This window comes from Mustela lutreola, chromosome 8 (genome assembly GCF_030435805.1).
Source record: "Mustela lutreola isolate mMusLut2 chromosome 8, mMusLut2.pri, whole genome shotgun sequence".
In the NCBI taxonomy this organism is placed as follows: Eukaryota; Metazoa; Chordata; class Mammalia; order Carnivora; family Mustelidae; genus Mustela; species Mustela lutreola.
This window is the reverse complement of record NC_081297.1, coordinates 64,736,502-64,756,722: the sequence shown is the minus strand read 5'-3', so window position 1 is coordinate 64,756,722 and position 20,221 is coordinate 64,736,502. Positions and strand designations below refer to the sequence as shown.

At 40.7% G+C, this 20,221-nt stretch overlaps 1 protein-coding gene across 5 annotated transcripts in view; it reads right to left on the bottom strand.

The window, feature by feature from the left end:
* The window catches only part of LIMA1 (LIM domain and actin binding 1), a 92,788-nt gene that overhangs the window by 28,760 nt on the left and 43,807 nt on the right, over positions 1-20,221 (bottom strand). For all 5 annotated transcript variants that reach the window (XM_059185377.1, XM_059185380.1, XM_059185378.1 and 2 more), the window contains 2 exons: positions 15,586-15,631; positions 6,845-7,309 (listed from right to left, as the gene is read on the bottom strand). In XM_059185377.1, the coding sequence (XP_059041360.1) occupies positions 6,845-7,309; positions 15,586-15,631 (511 nt within the window). The remainder of the gene's footprint in view (positions 1-6,844; positions 7,310-15,585; positions 15,632-20,221) is intronic.

The window sequence follows — 20,221 nt, the reverse complement described above, 5'->3', positions numbered from 1 at the left end:
ACACATGTAGTTGTTAACCAAGAAAGAAGAAAATAAAATGTCATGGATAATTTTATAACAATGTACAGATTCCCTACAGACACCTACCCATTCTTCAAGAAGGCAAATAAAAACTGTTTCCTTGATGTAGATTACAGATTGGTTGGCTATGGACAAAATATCTAATGAACATAGATCAGACTTCAGCTTGGTTACCTTCCTTTCTCAAGGGCTTACTCCAGGACACCAGCATGTACACACTGTTCTGTATGAGTCACAGAAAACTAAACCAAATACCAAATGTCACTTCCAGGAAATTACATGAAGAAAATCAGAAAAATTTTGGACTGTTTGAAGAAGGATGGTTTTACTCTCATATTAACAAGTGCTGATTTTGTTGGTGTTTTGGTGCTAGCCATTCATACAATGAGCCTGGTGATAAGAGAACAGAAATTCTTTTTTTTTTTTTTTTTTTTAAGATTTATTTATTTATTTAGAGAGAGATCACAAGTAGGCAGAGGCAGGTGGGCAGGGAGGGAAGCAGCCCCCCCCCCCACGAGCTCAATCCCAGGACTCTGAGATCATGACCTGAGCCCAGAAGGCAGAGGCCCAACCCACTAAGCCACCCAAGTGCCTGGAGGAACAGAAATTCTAAGGGAAGTTTAAGGGCTTAGAACTCCAAAGTGAAAAAAGCAGCAAACAAGTGAACAAGGGGCTGGGACACGGGAAACTTCCATTTTTATTTTAGATACTTTTATTTTAGCTGAATGTACTGTTTTGCCTTTGTAGTGTAAAACAAGTTAACACAATTAAAATATGACTAACTGGTAGCATTAAAATATATCATGAATAATGGGGGGAAAGGAGAAAGAAAAAATGTCTAAATAGTTTAATTCTTTTCACTTATGGACAAACATCATTATTTCCTCATTGTGACTTCCCATCCATGGTTAGTCTCCAAAGAGTGAGCAAATGAGTGAGATTACGTGTTTTAGGAATAGTGATTTTTGGTGAGGAGGTACTCTTTCCTCTCCTCTCCTTTCTTCCTTTATCAAACTTCTCTCCTAGAAAATGGAAATATTTCATGGAAGAAGAAGTATTCCACATCTGTATGAAAGTATCAACAGATATTCACAGTGTAGTCTCATTTTCTTGCATTACACCTAAGTGGTTCGATCTTGACCAAAGCAGAAGATAATAATTTAAATAGGTGATGAAGGCAGAAAAAGGTCACCCAAATATTTGGTCTTTCCTATCCAAGGATTGTGTGAACCAAATATATTAGGAACCAAACAGAAAGAAGTGATACTGAATGAGCCTGTCACATGCTCCTTACGTGCTCCTGGTCATTCCAGAGCATAAAAGAAGAGGTACTTAATTTTTTTTAATAACCACATCCTGGTTTCTTTCTTTCTTTCTTTCTTTTTTTTTTTTTAAAAGATTTTATTTATTTATTTGACAAGGATCACAAGTAGGTAGAGACACAGGCAGAGAGAGAGAGAGGAGGAAGCAGGCTCCCCGCTGAGCAGAGAGCCCGATGCAGGGCTCAATCCCAGGACCCTGGGATCATGACAGTGAGCTGAAGGCAGAGGCTTTAACCCACTGAGCCACCCAGGTGCCCCCACATCCTGATTTCTAAAGATGATGAATTCAAATATCAACATGAGGATAAGCAAATGTTGGTTAATGGCTACTTAATCAGCTATCTTTTTCATAAAAGGATGTCCAGGATAGTTATCTCAGCTATCTAAAATCCAGATCAGGGACGCATGGGTGGCTCAGTTGGTTGAGCAGCTGCCTTCCTGGGATCGAGTCCCACATCCTGCTCCTTGCTCAGCAGGGAGCCTGCTTCTCCCTCTCCCTCTGCCTCTGCCTGCCGTTCTGTCTGCCTGTGCTCTCTCTCTCTCTGATAAATAAATAAAATCTTTAAAAAAAAAAAAAATAGGGGCGCCTGGGTGGCTCAGTGGGTTAGGCCTCTGCCTTCGGCTCGGGTCGTGATCCCAGGGGCCTGGGATCGAGTCCCGCGTGGGGCTCTCTGCTCAGCAGGGAGCCTGCTTCTCCTCATCTCTCTCTCTGTCTCTCTGCCTATTTGTGATCTCTCTCTCTGTCAAATAAATAAATAAAATCTTTAAAAAAATAAAATAAAATCCAGATTAACATATACATGAAGTTAGGATTGCTAGACCACCTCAGTATAAGCCACCGGGCTTGGGGTGGGGGTGTTTCTTCTTCCTAGTAATGACGGTAGGTTAATCCACCCACTGCTCATTTGCTCTTAGGAATTAGAGCCATCACGTTCAACTAAACTATCTGACCTGAATGATGTATCCATTCACTAAAAGTAGAGAATAAGTAAGGAAGAACACTTAATCAGTTCTTACTATTTATAAGCTGTCTGAACTCTAAGATTTGTTTCTTCCTTTTATTAAGTAAGCACTAAGAGCTAAGTCATTGTACTAACCATTGGGGAAGAAAAACATCATTACTTTTTTGAAAGAAATTACAGACTTCGGGAGTATACAAATTTTTTTTTTGAGTATACAAATTTTTTAAGAAGATTTTATTTTTTTATTTTTATTTTTTAAAATATTTTATTTTATTTTTTAAAATATTTTTATTTTTATTTATTTGACAGACTGAAATCACAAGTAGGCAGACAGGCAGGCAGAGAGAGGGGAGAGGGAGAAGCAGGCTTGCTGCTGAGCAGAGAGCCCAATGCAGGGCTCAATCCCTTAACCCACTGAGCCACCCAGATGCCCCAAGAAGATTTTATTTTTTAGAGATAGAGGAGAGGTAGTGGAGGGAAGGAAGAGCAGGGTGGGAGGTACAAGCACAATCCCCTCCTGCCTCAGTGCAGAGGTCAATAGGGGGCTCAATCCCACCACCCTGAGATCATGACCTGAGCTGAAATCGAGTCAGACGCTTAACTGACTGAGCCACCCAGGTGCCCCAGGAGTATACAAATTTACACATGATTATTAAAGGAAAGCATGATATAAATGCCCAAACATAAGTAAAAAGAAAATTCTATAGGTTATAGAAGGGTTAATTTATCTGAGAGAAACCAAGGTAAGGTCTCCCAGGTTTTGTTTTGTTTTGTTTTTGTTTTTGTTTTTTAATTTTGTTTATTTATTTGACAGAGATCACAAGTAGGCAGAGAAGCAGGCAGAGAGAGAGGAGGAAGCAGGCTCCCCGCTGAGCAGAGAGCCTGATGAGAGGCTCGATCCCAGGACTCTGGGATCAGGACCGGAGCCGAAGCAGAGGCTTTAACCTACTGAGCCACCCAGGCGCCCCAAGGTCTCCCAATTTTGACTGACCTTGAGGAGAAAGATTTCAGAAGGCCGTAATGGGGGCTAGGCATGACTGATTTAGAGAGCGAGGAGTGATCCAGGGTTTAAGTGTAAGACTGGCTCTGAGACTGAAAGATAGGTTGAGCTCAGACTGTGGAAGACCCAAATATTGAATATGGGTTCGAGTCTTCAGATTTTTAAAAGGTTTATTTATTTCTTTATTTGTGTGAGAGAGAGAGAGAATGAGTGGGAGGGGCAGAGGGAGATAGGATCTTATGCAGACTCTGCACTGAGTATGGAACCCTACATGGGGCTCGATCTCGTGATCCTGAGATCATGACCCGAACAGAAATCAAGAGTCAGATGCACTTAACCGACTGCCTGGGTGGTATCCCGGGTCATCAAAAGTTTCTGACTGAGGGAGTAAAGTAATGTACAATTCTATTTAGAAAAATAAATAGCAACAGTGTAGAGGATGCATGGGAAGAAAGAGAAGAGGCTGATAGGGAAGGTCAGAGCAATACTATGATACCAGATAGAATGGCCCATATTTGAGAGATGTGTGGAGAGTAGCCTTATTTATTGATTTATTTACCTAATGATTTTATTTATTTATTTGAGAGACACAGAGAACACAAGTGGGGGGGGTGGAGGGAGAGGCAGACTCCCTGCTGAGTGGGGAGCCTAATGTGGGGATTCGATTCCAAGACCTGAACTGAAGGCAGATGCCCAGCTGACTGAGCCATCCAGGCATCCCAAGGGTAGGCTTATTTAGATGGCTTAGTAAGTGACTGATTGGGAAGAGGAGGCAGGCAGAAGGGAGAACTGATTTCAAATTTTAAGGACAAAGAGATTTGGTGCATGGTAATACATGAAGGAACACCGGGGTAAAGCAAGTTTTTTTGGAAAGACAATGGATTCTTTTTTAGCCTTTTTGAATGTGGCTGCCTAAGGGATATTCAAGGAGAGATGTCTGATTTGGCAGGCAACCAGAAATATGAGGCTGAAGCTTGGGTTAAGAACTAAGGATTAGAATCTAGTTTGGGGATTCACCTCTTGGAGTCAAGGAAAGAGATGAGATTTCACAAGGAGAGAGAAAAAAACAGGAGGGCAGAGACCAGGAAGAAAAGTGGACAAGAACAGAACCAGCTCAGGCAAAAGGGAACAAGAGAGACTAAGAAAAGTGGAACTCAAGCCAATTAACTTTGTTTCCTGTAAATAACTGAGAAAAAGATTTAGGAGGACACAACATTAGAACATTATTTCCATTATCTATGTGCTCCCTGACCCTGCCCAGTTAGTTAGTTGAGATTCAGTCCAGTTCTCTAAAATTTAATTACGGAACCAGGAACCAAAGAGTCACACAATTTGTACCTACCATATTTACTTACTTGTCTCACAGAGGTACTCATTTGTTAGCTCTGAGGTATACATTCTCTCTTACAGACTCTTACTCCTAAAGAGATTTCTAGTGTCCCTACCATATTTCTCAGAGCTTTCTTCCAAAGAGCCAATTATGTAACTTACCGATTAAAGCCTTATCCATATTAAAGCTGAAATTATATTAATAATAGCCATAACATAGTTTCAAACTAATGAGTCATTCCTTAGGCTAAAGTAGACAAAACTTCTTTTTAAACATTTTTTGAAAATATTAGACAATACTTTTTAAAGTAAACTACCCATGGGTCTAACGTGGATAAGGATGCTTATTTAGAAATAGCTATAAAACCAAGGGCAGCTCTCTTTTACTAAGAAGTCCATTAAGTGGCAAATGACTGTTTAATCAGGAAGTTTTAAAGGGCACCTAAGAAAGCCCAGGTCAATCTTAAGACACGCTCCCTCCACGCCCCCATCTTCCTATACCATTAACAATCAAGTTACCTGCTCTGTGCTAGTAGAAATCTAGAAGGATCTTTTCTTACATGAGGAGTCTTTCTCTATTCTGACCAGCCACAAAGTGATAGGCTTGTTCTGACCCATCTTTCACCAGACATTTATGAGAAAAAAGTCTCTCACCAGATCCTTACACATAATCAGCATTTTTGTTTGCTGCAATCCCAGTCATTTCCTACCTTAGGCCAGTTTCGACACGCACCAGGCTTTTGCACTGAATCGACATTGTGTGTTCTGGCATGACATCAGCCGTCCTGCCCCTAACAGGGTCTCTGAGGAGGCTTACAATGGTGCTTTGAGTCACAACAAAACCCCTTCCTCTCTATTTAGGAGTTCTGACATTTTTTTCCTTCCACTTAAAATTCTTCTTCCCATTTAAATTTAAAATTTATTTATTTATTTATTTATTTTATTAAGACCATAAAGGAGAAAGAGGGAGTTGGCAGGCCTAGAGGACTAAAAATTGAGAGGGATGAGAGTTTTAAGGAAAGTCATAAAACCACTTTGTGGCTCCATCTTTTGCCAACTGGTTTTAATGTTAAAATAGAGCTAAAACTCATGCACAGGAAAGGGTTCTAGGTTTGCAACCCTTTAAAAATTCTTACTATATCCTCAAAGTAGACAATCCTTTAAACTCCCAAGAACTTTCCTAGGCAGGAAAGCTACAGGCACTGCAAGTCATGGGAAGAGAGAAACGAAGTCACGTCAAACAAAACTGAAGATTAGAGGATGAGTTAGAGAGTTTTTTGTCTCAGAAAGCAGGTCTTATACCATTACTTCACACATGTAGGGATTTGGGCCAAATATTTAGCTTAAAAAATTTCAGCTTTCCCATCTAGATGGAATCTAGAGAAAATGAGGGCTTTGCTTCCTGTCAGATCTGTTTATTTCATTATAATGACTGTTGTAACAAACCATACCCAAGTACAAAGCCAGATATGCAGGAAAGTATGAGAAAACTGGAAAAATTTACCAGTTCTGCAGTCCCTGGATTGTGTTATAAGTCACCCGCATATGTAACTCATTTTCTAGTTAAGTAATTCCCTCTGGGTACCCGGTCTGTAATCCACATGAAGGCTCAAATTTCATTAGCAGTTGTAGGAAAATGCAACCCTGTGCATTTGCAAGTCAAAACTCCTGAAGGCTACAGCTAGTCTGGCTATCCTCATTGATTTTTCCTGGGAGAGGATTTTAGCTGATAGAAAACATTTGTTGGGAGGCACAGATGAGGAAGTTGAGAAGAGAAGGAGGCAGCTAGCAAAGAGACAACTGAGCCTCAGTCTTAATGTTAAACTCTGGCCTTAACACTCAGCCTGCAGCTGTGTCCACGCGGAGAGATATTCAGCAGTAATTCCACCCCCCAAAGCTACAAATGACAAAAGGCACAGGAATACAAATTAAAAGGGCACGCGTACAAAAACACAAGATTCAATCGGCATCAAACTCTTTGTTTCTAGATATTAACCTGAATCCCAGTGTGTAAGTTTCACTTGAAACTGGGTCAAAGATTGGCAAACCTTAGCATCTACGTAAATAATTCGAGACTTTTCATTAATTCATTTAATTCTGAATCAAAAGACATACTGACCACACCAATCGAACTGTCTAGATCAGAAAAACAGCTTTGTTTAAATCACGTGAATTGACTTTCTCAAGCCTGCCACCGGCCCAGTCCTTACCTTGGTGGGAGCTGGTTCACCCTTCTCAAACATCATCTTAAGCCTGTTCAGCGGAACATTGTATTTCTCTATTTTGTTTGAGGCTTCTGTGTTTTCACTGATTTCAGGTTTTCCTACTTCATGCCTGGATTCTCCTAGACAATTTTCCATTTTTTTACTTTCTTTCGAGTGGTCTTTAAGACGCTCACTGGCCTCAGTGCGGGGATACAGACACTGAGTAAGGGCTTCAGGAGGAGATCCAAGTCTAGGTCTGGGGTGGGCTCTTCCTTCCTGGTCAGCTTCGGCCTCAGAGGCAGAGCTTCTAGACAAGTCACCGGCAGGACCGCTGCCTCCGTGTCTGACCTCGGCGCTGCCGTCCCGCAGGGCGTCTGTGTGAGACTCTGTGCCCTGGGCTGGGTTCTCCCACTTCTTCTTTAACACAGTCAGGATTCCCCTCCTGCAGTGCTGGGGAAGATTTTCAGTGTTCTAGAAGAACAAGAAGTCAGTGCTAGTTATAACTTGCCTGGTGAAACATTCAAACATGTTGTTCTTTGTAAAATGAAAGTTAGAACTCTAAGCAGCTCCTGGTCCACTGGCGTTTCAGACAGCTGTGAACAGTTACAGCCCTGCCACATGGAGAAAGCATCCAGCCCGGGAGTCGGGGAGACGGAGAGGGGAAGAGAGAAAAAGTCAGGAGCTGAAGCAGGAAGTGATAAAACAGGATAGCCTTATAAGGACAAAATGAGAAGAAAGGAGAGCCCAAATCTAATGATAGTTACATGGGAAACAAGGGATTTTTATCCAAAGATTAATAAGGAAAACAAGAAAGAGGAAGCAAAATACTGGACACTTTAAACCCCGCAGATATACATTAATACAAGTTCATCATTGCATGTCACAAAATTACATGGGGAATCCTGCTGGGGTTTTCTTTCTTTTAAATATGACAAAGGCGCAGTATAACTGAAACTATATAGTACTGTAATTGTGGATAGTATCATCAAGGATTGAAAGTATTGGTAGAAATTGAGAGAACTCACCAAACTTTTACATGTATTTGCATAAATGGTATTTCATCATATCTGACATAATCTACATGCATAGAACAAATTTTATTTTTACATAAGAACCTAATCCTCTTTTTCCCCCTCTGCTCTTCTCTCTCTGTCTGTCCATGTGTAAATTCTCAGTTGTCAGAAAATTTACTGTTTCACAGATCCTCTGGTAGACAAATATCCAGGCTGCATATGAAAACACTACCACTCACTTTCTGGATTGAAAGACACACACTTACACATCTGAGAGAGGTCACTTTCACCTGGGTCAAAATGGAATTAATTGATACATGTAAGATTGCAAACAACCTTGAAACTGCCAGGGCTGTACCAGGATAACAGAGGAAACATGCTTGACGAAGTAAAATCCAATGTCCCATACTCTGAAAGCGTTCCTATAAATAAACAGAGCAGCACTACCTCCCAATAAGCCACGAACTCCAGTACCTTTGTGCCCTCTGTTCCTGTGGTCTGTGACTCACCGGTCTTTCAACTAAGAAAGAAAGGACAAACCACCTAGGACTGAAAGACTTCCGGGAATTAAACAGGATTAGCAGCTATATTGGGAATTAAATCTCTCACCCTATTACTCTCCTGAAGACACTGCAGGAACTGCTTCATCAAATAGTACCCAGGTCTGAAAAAAAAAAACTTACAGAGGAAAACTGCTTGATTTTAGTGTTTAAATCTTTACTGACAAGATGATTCACTGGTGGAAGAATGAATGGATTAGAAATACAGAAAGTGTGAAGAGTCTTCTTGTTGGAAAAGAATTAAACTGGATGCTGGTGCTGCCTTATCGCCTGTAGCCTGCTTTGCTGGATGTTACCTCCTGCCACACAATGGATGAGTCATCTGGGTCTCCAGCTGCACCTGCCGTGCCCATGTCCAGACCAAACAGGAGCCCTGACACTCTAAGTGGCATTTTGCCTTGGTAACTAGACTCTACTTTTCTCAGCAATCATGTGATCCAAGTATATTTACTGACATGGAAAGATGCTCATAAAGATACTTTTGAGTGGAAAAAAGCAAATTTTAAGACCACAAGGACGCCTGGGTGGCTCCGTTGGTTAAGCACCTATCTTCAGCTCAGGTCATCATCCTAGGGTCCCAGGATCAAGCCCTGAGTTGGACTCCCTGCTCAGCAGGTGTCTGTTTCTCTCTCTGCTTGCTGCTCCCCCTGCTTGTGCTCTTTCTCTGACAAATAAATAAAATCTTAAAAAAAAAAATTTTAAGACCACATAATCCTATTTTATAATATAAATGTATATTTATAAGCATAGAAAAGTAGTCTGGAAGAAAAGACATCAGGATGTTAACAGATGTGGATTATGGGCATCTGTATTCATTATGTAACACAAATGAATATAAAATAGAACTATACATCTTCATCCTATCACAAAAATCGACAGAATATTAGAACGCTTTGATGTTACTATAAGCAGCTCAAAAATGACCACTTCTACTTTACTTGGGATGACCAGGAAGAGAGGGATCTATGGAATAGGGTATAGACAGTGTCCCAAAAAGGGCCTGGGTGGAGGACATCCCTTGGGGGCATTGTAACAAGGAGTAAGTGTGCTCTTTTATTAAAAGGAGTTCTTAAGGGTACACATTCAGAAGTCTTTAAGTGGGGACAAAAGAGGCTGTGCAGTCTGAGAGCATGAAAGGCCCCACACCCTAAAAATCCCTTCTGGCAGCATACCCAGGCAATACCAGGATGCCAGTCTTTAGGACCCGAGGAGAGCAAAAACAGGGAAGAAGCAGTGACTCCAGTCCTTCTGGGGAAGGAAAAGAAGCAAGAAGATACAGAATAAAAGCAATAGCTGAAAGCAGTCTGGACTGCACAATGGCAAGAGCGTTGTATTGAGATGGCCTGGGTTACCACTGGAGAAGGGATTATAACACACTTCCACGTTCTACAAAGAACACGTGTTACTAAGTCTATTCCAGCCCCACCCAGACAAGTGACCTTGGGCAAGTTTAATTTCTGGAACCTACCATACTGGGCTATTGTGGAGAACAGATGTGTCTATATTAAAGCATGTAGTGTAGTATTGGACATAAATAGGTGCCCAGTAAGTGGTGACAATTAAGATCTAGTGGGTGGTCCTTCCTACTCCTCCAGCCACACCTTATAATGATCAACCACAGTATCCAGTTGACTCCCAAGTCCTGTACTTGGATTACAGTCTCTTACTGTTCTTTCTATTCTCTATCTAGTCTCCACTGTTCCAGAGTGGGGGTGTGGGGCACACAGTAAGGCAAAATTCCAGTTGGTTTTAACTTTTCCCCAAATATTTTCCTAGAAGAGGCAGTGGGAAGCCATGGAGGCTGCAAGTTTTCAAAGGTCCTATGGGTTACTACATGACGATAGCCTCCTTTCTCAAGTGTGACATCCAGCACGCTGTTCATTCTACCCAGCAAGGCTGGGAACCTTGGTAGATTTGCCCCTGGACCATAACTGGCTTCCTGAATCCAGATTAGATACAACCTGGAAATGCAACACAATGCATTTTCTGCTGGAGCATTTGACTTGGAATTGGGATGTGTCCCAGCACTGCCCATCTGAGATGTATGACTGTGAAGTAAGTCCTCTCCTCTCTTTGGGTCTCTGTTATTCCACTATTCAAATGAAGAGGCTGGGTCAAATAAACTTTAGTGCTGAACTCTTGCCAGGGGTAGCTTCATCTTAAAAGCTGAGGATGTTGGGTAGAAGACAGCAGTGCAGCTGCAAACACAGACTACCGGGACATACAGCCCCCAAGAAAGGGAAGAAATTCTTAAGCTGAGAGCTTCTCAGAAAAGTGGTAGCCAGTCATTATGGAGATGAGTGCCCAACTTTACAGATTTCAAGAAGCGGCATATTACATGTTTGAAAGGAACCTGAAAATATAACTGATGGCACTATTAATGGTCTATGTTTGTGTTTCCTAGATGTAAGTGGAAGAGGAAGAAAAAGGAAAAAGTAAATTTCTGGAAAACTAGGCTATCATGTAACCTGATCCCACTGTCTATTGAAGGAATAAATGTACCCAGTTGCTTCTGAATGTTTCTCTAACTTGCTTTCCATGGCAGAATATAAGTATTTCATCTGGTCAGTCACTTCTATAAATGCATATGGATATTTGTCCCTGTTTTCAGGAGAAAATTCAGGCTTCTGGTGGATCTTAAAAGCAACCCTCTGTCATTAGTGGAAAAACTGGTGCATCTGAATAAATTCCATAGTTTAGTTAATAGCATTGCATTAGTTAATTTCTTAGTTTCGATAAATGTTTGAGAGTTATGCAAGATGTTAACATTAGGGGGAGGTAGGTGGAGATATATGGGAACTCTCTGTACTATCTTAAGAACTCTACTGTAAATCTGAAAATATTTCAAAATAAAAAGTTTCTTAAAAAAAAGTAACACTTCCTCAGCTTTCTATGTTCCTCTAGTGACTGCTGTCTCTTGCATTTTTAAAGTTAAGGATTTTGAAAGCACTGTCTGTATTTGCTGTTTGCACTTATGTGCTCTCTCCGCTCCTGCTTCCTCTACCACCCAAACACTTCTGAAGTTGCTCCAGTCAAGATTACCCATGACCTCTTTAACATTTTCATTTTACTTATTTTTAACTTACTATTTTCTCAACTACAAAAGTAGTAAGAGGGGTGCCTGGGTGGCTCAGTCCGTTAATCATCCGACTCCTGATTTTGGTTCCGGGTCATGATCTCAAGGTTGTGGGATCAAGTCAGGCCCTGAGATGGACATGGAGCCTGCTTCAATTCTCTCTCTCCTGTTCCCTCTGACCTTCACCACGCCTCCCTCCCCCCACCTAATCACTCTCAGTCTGAAAGAAAATAAAGTAATAAAAAAACTTACTGGGGGGCGGAGAAAAGTCACAATCAATATAGGAATGTATACATGCCTTGGCTATGTACTCTCATTTTCCTTATTTGACTTCCCTACCCTTTCCCATCAAGATACCCATTGCCAACAGTGTGGCACATATGTTCTCAACCCCCTCCATTTCTATATACTATATATATTTTTTAGGTATTATAAATATATATATTTATATGGGAAGATATAAAAAAGCACATTATGTGTTTAAAAGCAAGATACAGAACAGTAGAGTATGGTTACTGTACTATCACTACCAGTGTATGAGCATTCTTATTTCCTCACATACTGAATATTAGCTGATAAAAAAAAATTTTGCCAACTGTTTAGATTACAACCTTACATCTCATGGTTACTTTAATTTACATTTTTTATTATTAGTGAGACTAAGCATTTTTTCTTCTTTTAAGATTTTAGTTATTAAAAAAAAAGATTTTAGTTATTTATTTGACAGATAGAGATCACAAGTAGGCAGAGAGGCAGGTGGTGGGGTTGGGGCAGGCAGGCTCCCCGCTGAGCAGAGAGCCCGATGCGGGCTTGATCCCAAGACCCTGGGATCATGACCTGAGTCGAAGGCAGAGGCTTAACTCACTGAGCCACCCAGGCACCCCTAAGCATTTCTTCATATGTTTATTTTTTATTCCTTAATTATCTGTTTACATCACTGCCAAATGCAATGGACACTTCTGCTTTATTTTATTTGATCTTTTTATAACATTTGACATTACTGACCATTCCCCCTTTTAATAACCCCATCCTTTCATGGTTACTGTGAGATACCCTCACTTTTTTTTGTCTGGATTTCTTCCCATTTCTCTGGCCACTCCTCAGTCGTCTTTACAGGTTTCTCTTCCTCTGTTCCCTTTCCTCCCCCAACCCACCACTTGCTGGGGTTCCTGAAGGTTCCATCTTAGGTCCTCTTTTTTCACTTACCTATTCCCTGCAGATGATGTCATCTACCTTCTGGTTTTACCCACCAGTGACTCCTACCCTATAACTCTAGCCAGATATCTCCTTACCTAGAATTCCACCAGGGAATTCTATAGGCATCTTAAACTCATCCTTGTCTAAGCCTGAAGTTTCCCTTCTCCTCTCTTTACCCCTCACCCTTTGATCTGTTTCTTTTCCTGAGTCCTCCATCTTGGTGAATGTGACAATTATCTTTTCAAATGCCAAATGTCCTGTCCTCATGTCTCCATGCTGTGCATGTGTCACTTCCTCTGCCACTTCTTTGCCCCTTGTGCTTAGTTAATTCCTATCTGTCCCTTGGGTTTAGACAGGCACCACTTCTGGGAAGTCTTCCTTACATGGCACAGTCCAGGTTATGAGTTCCTCCTAAATTCTCCCCCACCACCATGAGTATTTCTCTAACATGGTACTTATTGCTCTGGGATTATAAACTCTACTTTCCAAACTAGACAGTCCCTTGAAGGCAAGGACTGCATCTTATTCCTCTTTGTGTCTTCAGCATCTGGCACCTATGAGATGCCCCATAAATGTTTGTCTACACTCACAGAAATCTATCTATACTGTCTAGAACCTACTCCAGTCAGGCCTTTATCCCATCACTCCCAAAGAGCACAAAGTGACCAATGACCTTCATGTTGCCAAATCCAATGGTCAGTTCCCAGCTCCTCTGTGTGTCTGCTAATAATTCTCCTTTAAGAAGCCTTTTCTTCACTTGGCTTCTGGCATCCATTCTCTAGTTTCTACTGCTGTTTCACCAGTTGCTCTTGCCCCATCTCTTTTGCTGTTTCCTCCTTATCTCTCTAACTTTGAAACATCAAGGTGCTCCTGAGCTCCATCTTCAGACCTCTTCTCTTCTGTCTCTATTCACTCCCTAAGTGATCACATACATCTCATGTCTTTAAATACGACTGATCCTTTGATACACTCACATCTTATCTTCAGCCTTCATCTCTTTTGGTTGCAGATTTATATATACAAGTTCTTACATAACATCTCTACTTGGATGTCTTTAAGGAATTTCCTATTTAACAATCCCCAAATTGAGCTGCTACCATCTTCCCGTCTCTAAACCTGCTTTTACTATAGTCTTCTCCATTTCTATTAATAATATTTTTCCAGGTGTTTGAGCCCAAGCCACTGTTGCCATGCATGATCCTTCTCTTTCTCTTTCAGTATAAATCCTAACTACTTTTCATTATCTATAGAGCTACCACTCCAGTCCAATCTGTTATCCTCTCTTGCCTAAATCACTGAAATTGTCTTATAATTTGTCTCCATGCTTCTGCCAATATTCCTATAGTCTCTTTCTCCTCTCTCTTTTTTTTTTAATCTTATTTATTTGTCAGAGAGTGAGAGAGCACAGCAGGGGGAGTGGCAGGCAGAGGGAGAAGCAGGCTCCCCACTGAGCAAGGTGTCTGGTGCAAGATGATCCTAGGACCCTGGGATAATGACCTGAGCTGAAGGCAGATGCTTAACTGACGGAGCTACCCAGGCAGTCCCTCCTCTTTTTTAATTTAAGTCAGATCAAATCACTCCTTTGCATACAAACCCTCCAAAGGCCCCATGTAATCAGAGTTAAAGCCCAGGTCTTTATAGTGGCTCTCTAAGACTCGTTTTCCTACTCCTCAAACATATTGAGAATGTTCCTGCTTCGGGGCATTTGCATATATTCTTTGTCACCCGAATCATTCTTCTCCCCGGTTCATATCCTCAGATCTCTGCTCCAATGTCCCCTCATCAGAGGCTTTCCTGAACCAGCCTACATTCTATCCCTCTTACCTGCTTTGCGTTGTTTCTTAGCACTAATCACCACAAATTCTTTATTGTTCATCTCTCCCACTATCATGTAAAACTCCATGATGGTTGTCATGTGGTCTGTATGCATTCCTAAAACAGTGCTTGGCATGTTGTAGGTGATTTGTGAATACTCGCTAAATGAATAAATGAAAGGGAAGAAGGAAGAAGGAAAGGAGGGAGAGGAAAAGTAACAGGCAGGAGAGAGGAGGAGGAAAGAAAAGAAATCAACAGTTGAGTGAAATGATGGTAGCTTTTGCTTACAGTGCACCAGAGGGATCCAATTTTTAATTATAGTAAAATTAAGCCAAAGTCGTGGTCAGCATTACCCCCTTAGAGAGAACAAATTGACAGGGGCACGTTACATACTAATTTAAATAGGTTGGATACTAAAAACTGCCAGGAGGATATTTTTTGCAATGCCAGTCAAATTAAAGAATTCTTACCCAAATATGTGAGGTTTTTCCCTCATAAGACTAAACCAAGTAAGATTTCAAAAGAAATACATGCTCCAGCCCAGCCGGAGGCTAGCCAGCAGGGAGAGCACAGAATGGTTACAAGCAGAGAGCTTGTTCTGAGGTTTTTGCCTTTGATGGATCCTGCAGCTGAGAAATTTGCTAACTAGAGTGGGTCAAGAAGTGTGCTTTAAACAAAGAACCCAGAGGACGACAACAGCTGCACAGCTGCTACCATTTAAATGCAGAAATATAGAAATTCTGGTGGTGTAATTTGTAACAAGGGCTGAAGGCGAGGGACCCTGTATTCTAATGTGAGCAGAAGTAGTAAGTCGTTTTCCTAACCTCAGGCAAAGCACTTAGTCTTCTATCTTTCACTCAACTCAGGGAAGAAAAAAAAAGGGTTCAAAAGGAGAATTTCAGTGGAAAAATAAGATTCCCTGCACCCGAGCCACATTCTCCCGTTAAGTGGCACATGTTCAGACCAGCTGGCCTCAGGCCCTGCTCAGCTGACGTGGAGCCCAAGCCCCACAGAGGCTGCAGGTGGCTCGACCACCCAGGCTCCATTCGGGAAGCTCCACAGGCCCCGGGGCTTCTCAGTACTTACACTTCTCCTCTTTTCCATGTTTGCTTCTTCAGCCGCTTTCTGGTACCTTCAGAGAAAAGGGGGAGAAAGAGAATGTCCTCAATTAAATTATATTTTTACTTTTTAAATCTTTTATGAAATGACTTCTGCCTATCTATTTCTGCTAGCAAGTGTCTTTAATCAACTCTATCAGAAGAAACACAAAATCAGAGTGGCCCTCACTTCTGGCACTGTTCCAGTCATCTAGTCTGGTCTAACAGAAAGATCCAACGCGAGGAGGTCAAATGCCGGCAAATGACTAGGTAGAGCAGAAAGTCTGGGGTTTAAGTCCTACTTTAATCACTCATTAACTGTGATCTCTGGCAAGTCTCAGCTTCCTTACCTAGAAAATGGCTTTATAGATCTACTTTCCATGTTGCTGTGAAGACTGAGATCACACGTGTAATAAGGCTTTGGAATTAGTCAAAGGATAGAACACTGCATTGACCCGAGGATGCACATTTCCCCCACACTAATGCCTCTCAGATCTTCTAATTCTTGCCAAATGATGCAGAGGTATTTATACTTCCTGGTCATGTGTGAATTTAATCTAAGCTTTTAGTATTGTCACTTTAGCTCAATGTATTTGATGGTATTGCACATGTTTTAAATGTTGCTTAAATGTCTTTAAAGAAATTATACTATAATTTGGTATTGAAAGAAAAATTACTGTTTTAGGTATGTATAAGGGTGATACGTGAGAAAAGTTTATGTGCTAAGAAAGCATCGGTCCTTTTAATTAGTAGTATTTTTTCTTGGTGATGCATAAAATAGTGGCCAGGCTACAGTGGATGGCGTCTTAGATTTGATAAACAGGCATGTATGGTTTAACTATTTTAATTTTATTATTACTTTAATCATCTTTATTACTTGGACCAGAAGATCTCTGAGAAACAACTAAAGTCCCAGGACTTTTCAGGGATGATTAGGTTTTCTCCTTTTGAAGACAAAGATGGGCTGGGGGGTCTAGGCTGCAGCAAATCCCCAGACCACCCAGAACCACCTCACTTGGCTTCCTCAGGGGCTCCAAGTCAAACATGGAAAGGGCTATTACCCAGAGAATCCCCACCCCGTGACTCCCTTGAGCTTACATGCCTACAGTTCAGCATCAACACACCTTAGAAAAGGCCCACTTGTTCTCTGTCTTAAGGTAGAATTTCTGAATTCACAAGACATTTGGAGAAGGAAAAGGAAGTAAGAGAAAAAGATAAAAAGCAGAATGGGGAAAGGCCCTTATCTCTGCCAAAAACAACTTTCAATTCAAAAATACCTTCGTAAGTTCAGAACTCTCTTAGTGTGTGTTCCGCAGAATAACTCGTTCAAAATGAGGACCAGAAAAATGCCCTGGTTCTGGCACATAATAATTCAAATATAGTCAAAGGTTTCTCTCCCTCTCTCTCTCTCTATATATATATATGCTTACCTGCTGCTATAAAACCTGGGTTAAATCACTCCATTTACTTGGGCCTCATCTATAAAATTAAATAACTATGTGAGAAGATTTCTGAGGTCTCTTCCAGTTCTGACACTGTTTGAATTTTAACAATCAGATATTAATAAGCATCTCATTCACCAGGCTGGGAATTACTCCGCAACTGACCAGAGCTTTCTAACAAAGTAGGATGAAAGGCTTCCAAAAATCTCTGGTATTTCATTGGCCAAAATAGGTTATGGAAGATAATGGGCAAGTGACAAGCTGGAAAGATACCTGGCAACTTATATTACAGACTGATGACTAATTTTCATATATTAAAAAGAACCCTTACAAATCAATAAGAAAACCACAAACAACTTAGTAGAAAAATGGGCCCAGATACAAATCTACAGTTCACACAAAAGGATATCAAATGGTTCTTAAACAAAAAGGATGTTCAATTTCAAAAAGAAAATTCCAACTACACTAAAATTCTTCACCTATGAAGTAGGAAAAGATTTCTTTTAAAAAAAAGCTAATATACTGGGATACCTGGGTGGCTCAGTTGGTTAGGCATCTGCCTTCAGCTCAGGTCATGATCCCAGGTTCCTGAGACTGAGTTCCCCATCAGGCTCCTCGCTCAGTGGGGAGTCTTTTTCTCCCTCTGCCTGCTGCTCCCCCTGCTTGTGCTCTCTCTCTCTCTAGCAAATAAACAAATTTTTTTTAAAAAGCTAAATACTGAGGGTAAATTAATAAAACCTTTATGGAAGGCATTTTGTCAATTTTACAAAAATCACAAAATTACAAGTGCTGTGATTCATCAATTTTGTTTCAGAATTTGTCCTATAGATATATTCACAAAAGCAAAAATGACTTTTATGTTAGACTATTTGTCATAGCATTAATTGTAACAACAAAATACTGAAAACAAGCTGAATGTCCATTAGCAGAGGACTGGTAAAGAAAATACAACCTGTTCCTGTTTAGAATACTATGCAGCTATATAAAAGAAAAAGGGATGGTGCTGATGGCTGCACAACAATGTAAATGTTCTTAATGCACTGAATTGTATACTTAAAGGTGGTTAAAATGATAAATTATGTGTTATATACATTTTACCACAATTAAAAAACAACAACAAAACGGTGTGATATTGGCATAAAGACAGACATATAGATCAATGGAATGGAATACAGCGTGGAAATAAACCCTCACATATGTAGTCCAAGGCTTCTCAACAAAGGTGCTAAGACCATCTAACAGGGAAAGGACAGTCTTTTCAACAAGTGATACTGGGAAATCTGGATATACATGGGCAAAAACAATAGAAGTTGGACCCTTACCTAACACCACATATAAAATTAAGTCAAATGGACTCAAGACTTAAACTAAGTGTAAGAACTAAAACTATAAAATTACTCTTAGAAGAAAATAGGGACCAAGCTTCATGAGATTGACTTTGGCAATGATTTCTTGGAATAAAAGCAGAGGCAATAAAAGAAAAAGTAGACAAACTGAACTGTAACAAAGTCTGTGCTTCAAAGGAAATCACCAATAGAATGAAATGGCAATCCATGGAATGAAAGAAAATATTTGTGAATCATATATCTGATAAGGGATTAGCATCCAAAATACATATTTTTTTTAAAAAATAACAAATGTGGGATAATATCACACATACTATTCTTTTTCTTTTGAGATTTATTTACTGTGAGGGGAGGCAGGGGAAGAGGGAAAGAACCTCAAGCAGATGCCCTGCTAAGCATGGAGCCCAGCGCAGGGCTCAAACCCGGGACGGACCCCGAGATCGTGACCTGACCCAAAACCAAGAGTCCAACACTTAACTGAATGAGCCACCCAGGCAGCCCTGTACATACTATTTGGCATCTCCCTTTCTCCATTTCAGAACAGCTGAATTTTCATTTAAGCAATATGTTCCAAGCACTAGAGAAAAGTAGGAAAAGAAATAACCCAAAGAGATACAGTTCCTGCTCTCAGACAGCTTACAGGTTAAACACACAAGCACATGAATATACACACACACACACACATACACATATATACACACACACATATAACAATAAATCCTTCAAAGAAAAAGAACACAGTATTATGAAACAACCTAACAAAAGAACCAAATTGAGAAGGCAGTGGGTGGTGTGTGTGCGCGTGTGTGTTGCATGTATGAAGGAAAGTCTTGTTGAAAAAAATGACCTTTAGACTGAGATCTGAAGTTTGACCAGAGGAGTTAACCAGGCAAAACAAGGCCCGGGTTGGGGTTGGGTGTGGTGGGAGAAGCATTCCAGGCAGAAAACTAGCACATGCAAAGGCCCCGAGGCAAGAAAGTGTCAGGTGTATAAGTCACACAAAGAACTCCAGTGTTGCTGGAGCACAGTGAGAAGGGGAGAGGGCAAGGAATGGTGTGGGGAGGCAGAGTCTTTGTTGGCCATGGTGAGCGTTTTGAACATCATCCTAGGTACAAGGAACAGGCGCTGATCCAATTCATGTTTTTTAAAGTATGCTCCATAAAAATAAACTCAAAATGACTTAAAGACCTAAACATGAGACAGGAATCCATAAAAATCCTAGAGGAGAACACAGGCAGCAACCTCTATGACCTCAGTCACAGCAACTTCTTGTTAGACACATCTCCAAAGCAAGAGAAACAAAAACGAAAATGAACTATTTGGACTTCATCAAGATAAAAAGCTTCTGCACAGCAAAGGAAATAGTTAACAAAAGTAAAAGGCAACTTAACAAATGGGAGATGATATTTGCAAGTGTCTTATCAGGTAAAGAGCTAGTATCCAAAATCTATAAAGAACTTATCAAACTCAACACCCAAGAAACAAAATATCCTGTCAAGAAATTGGTAGAAGACATAAACTGACATTTCTCCAAGGAAGACGTACAAATGGCCAACAGACACATGAAAAAATGCTCCCCATTACTCAGCATCAAGGAAATACAAATCAAAACCACAATGAGGGGCGCCTGGGTGGCTCAGTGGGTTAAAGCCTCTGCCTTCAGCTCAGGTCATGATCCCAGGGTCCTGGGATCGAGCCCCGCATCGGGCTCTCTGCTTGGCAAGGAGCCTGCTTCCTCCTCTCTCTCTCTCTGCCTGCCTCTCTGCCTACTTGTGATCTCTGTCTGTCAAATAAATAAATAAAATCTTTAAAAAAAAAAAAAAAAAAAAAAAAAACC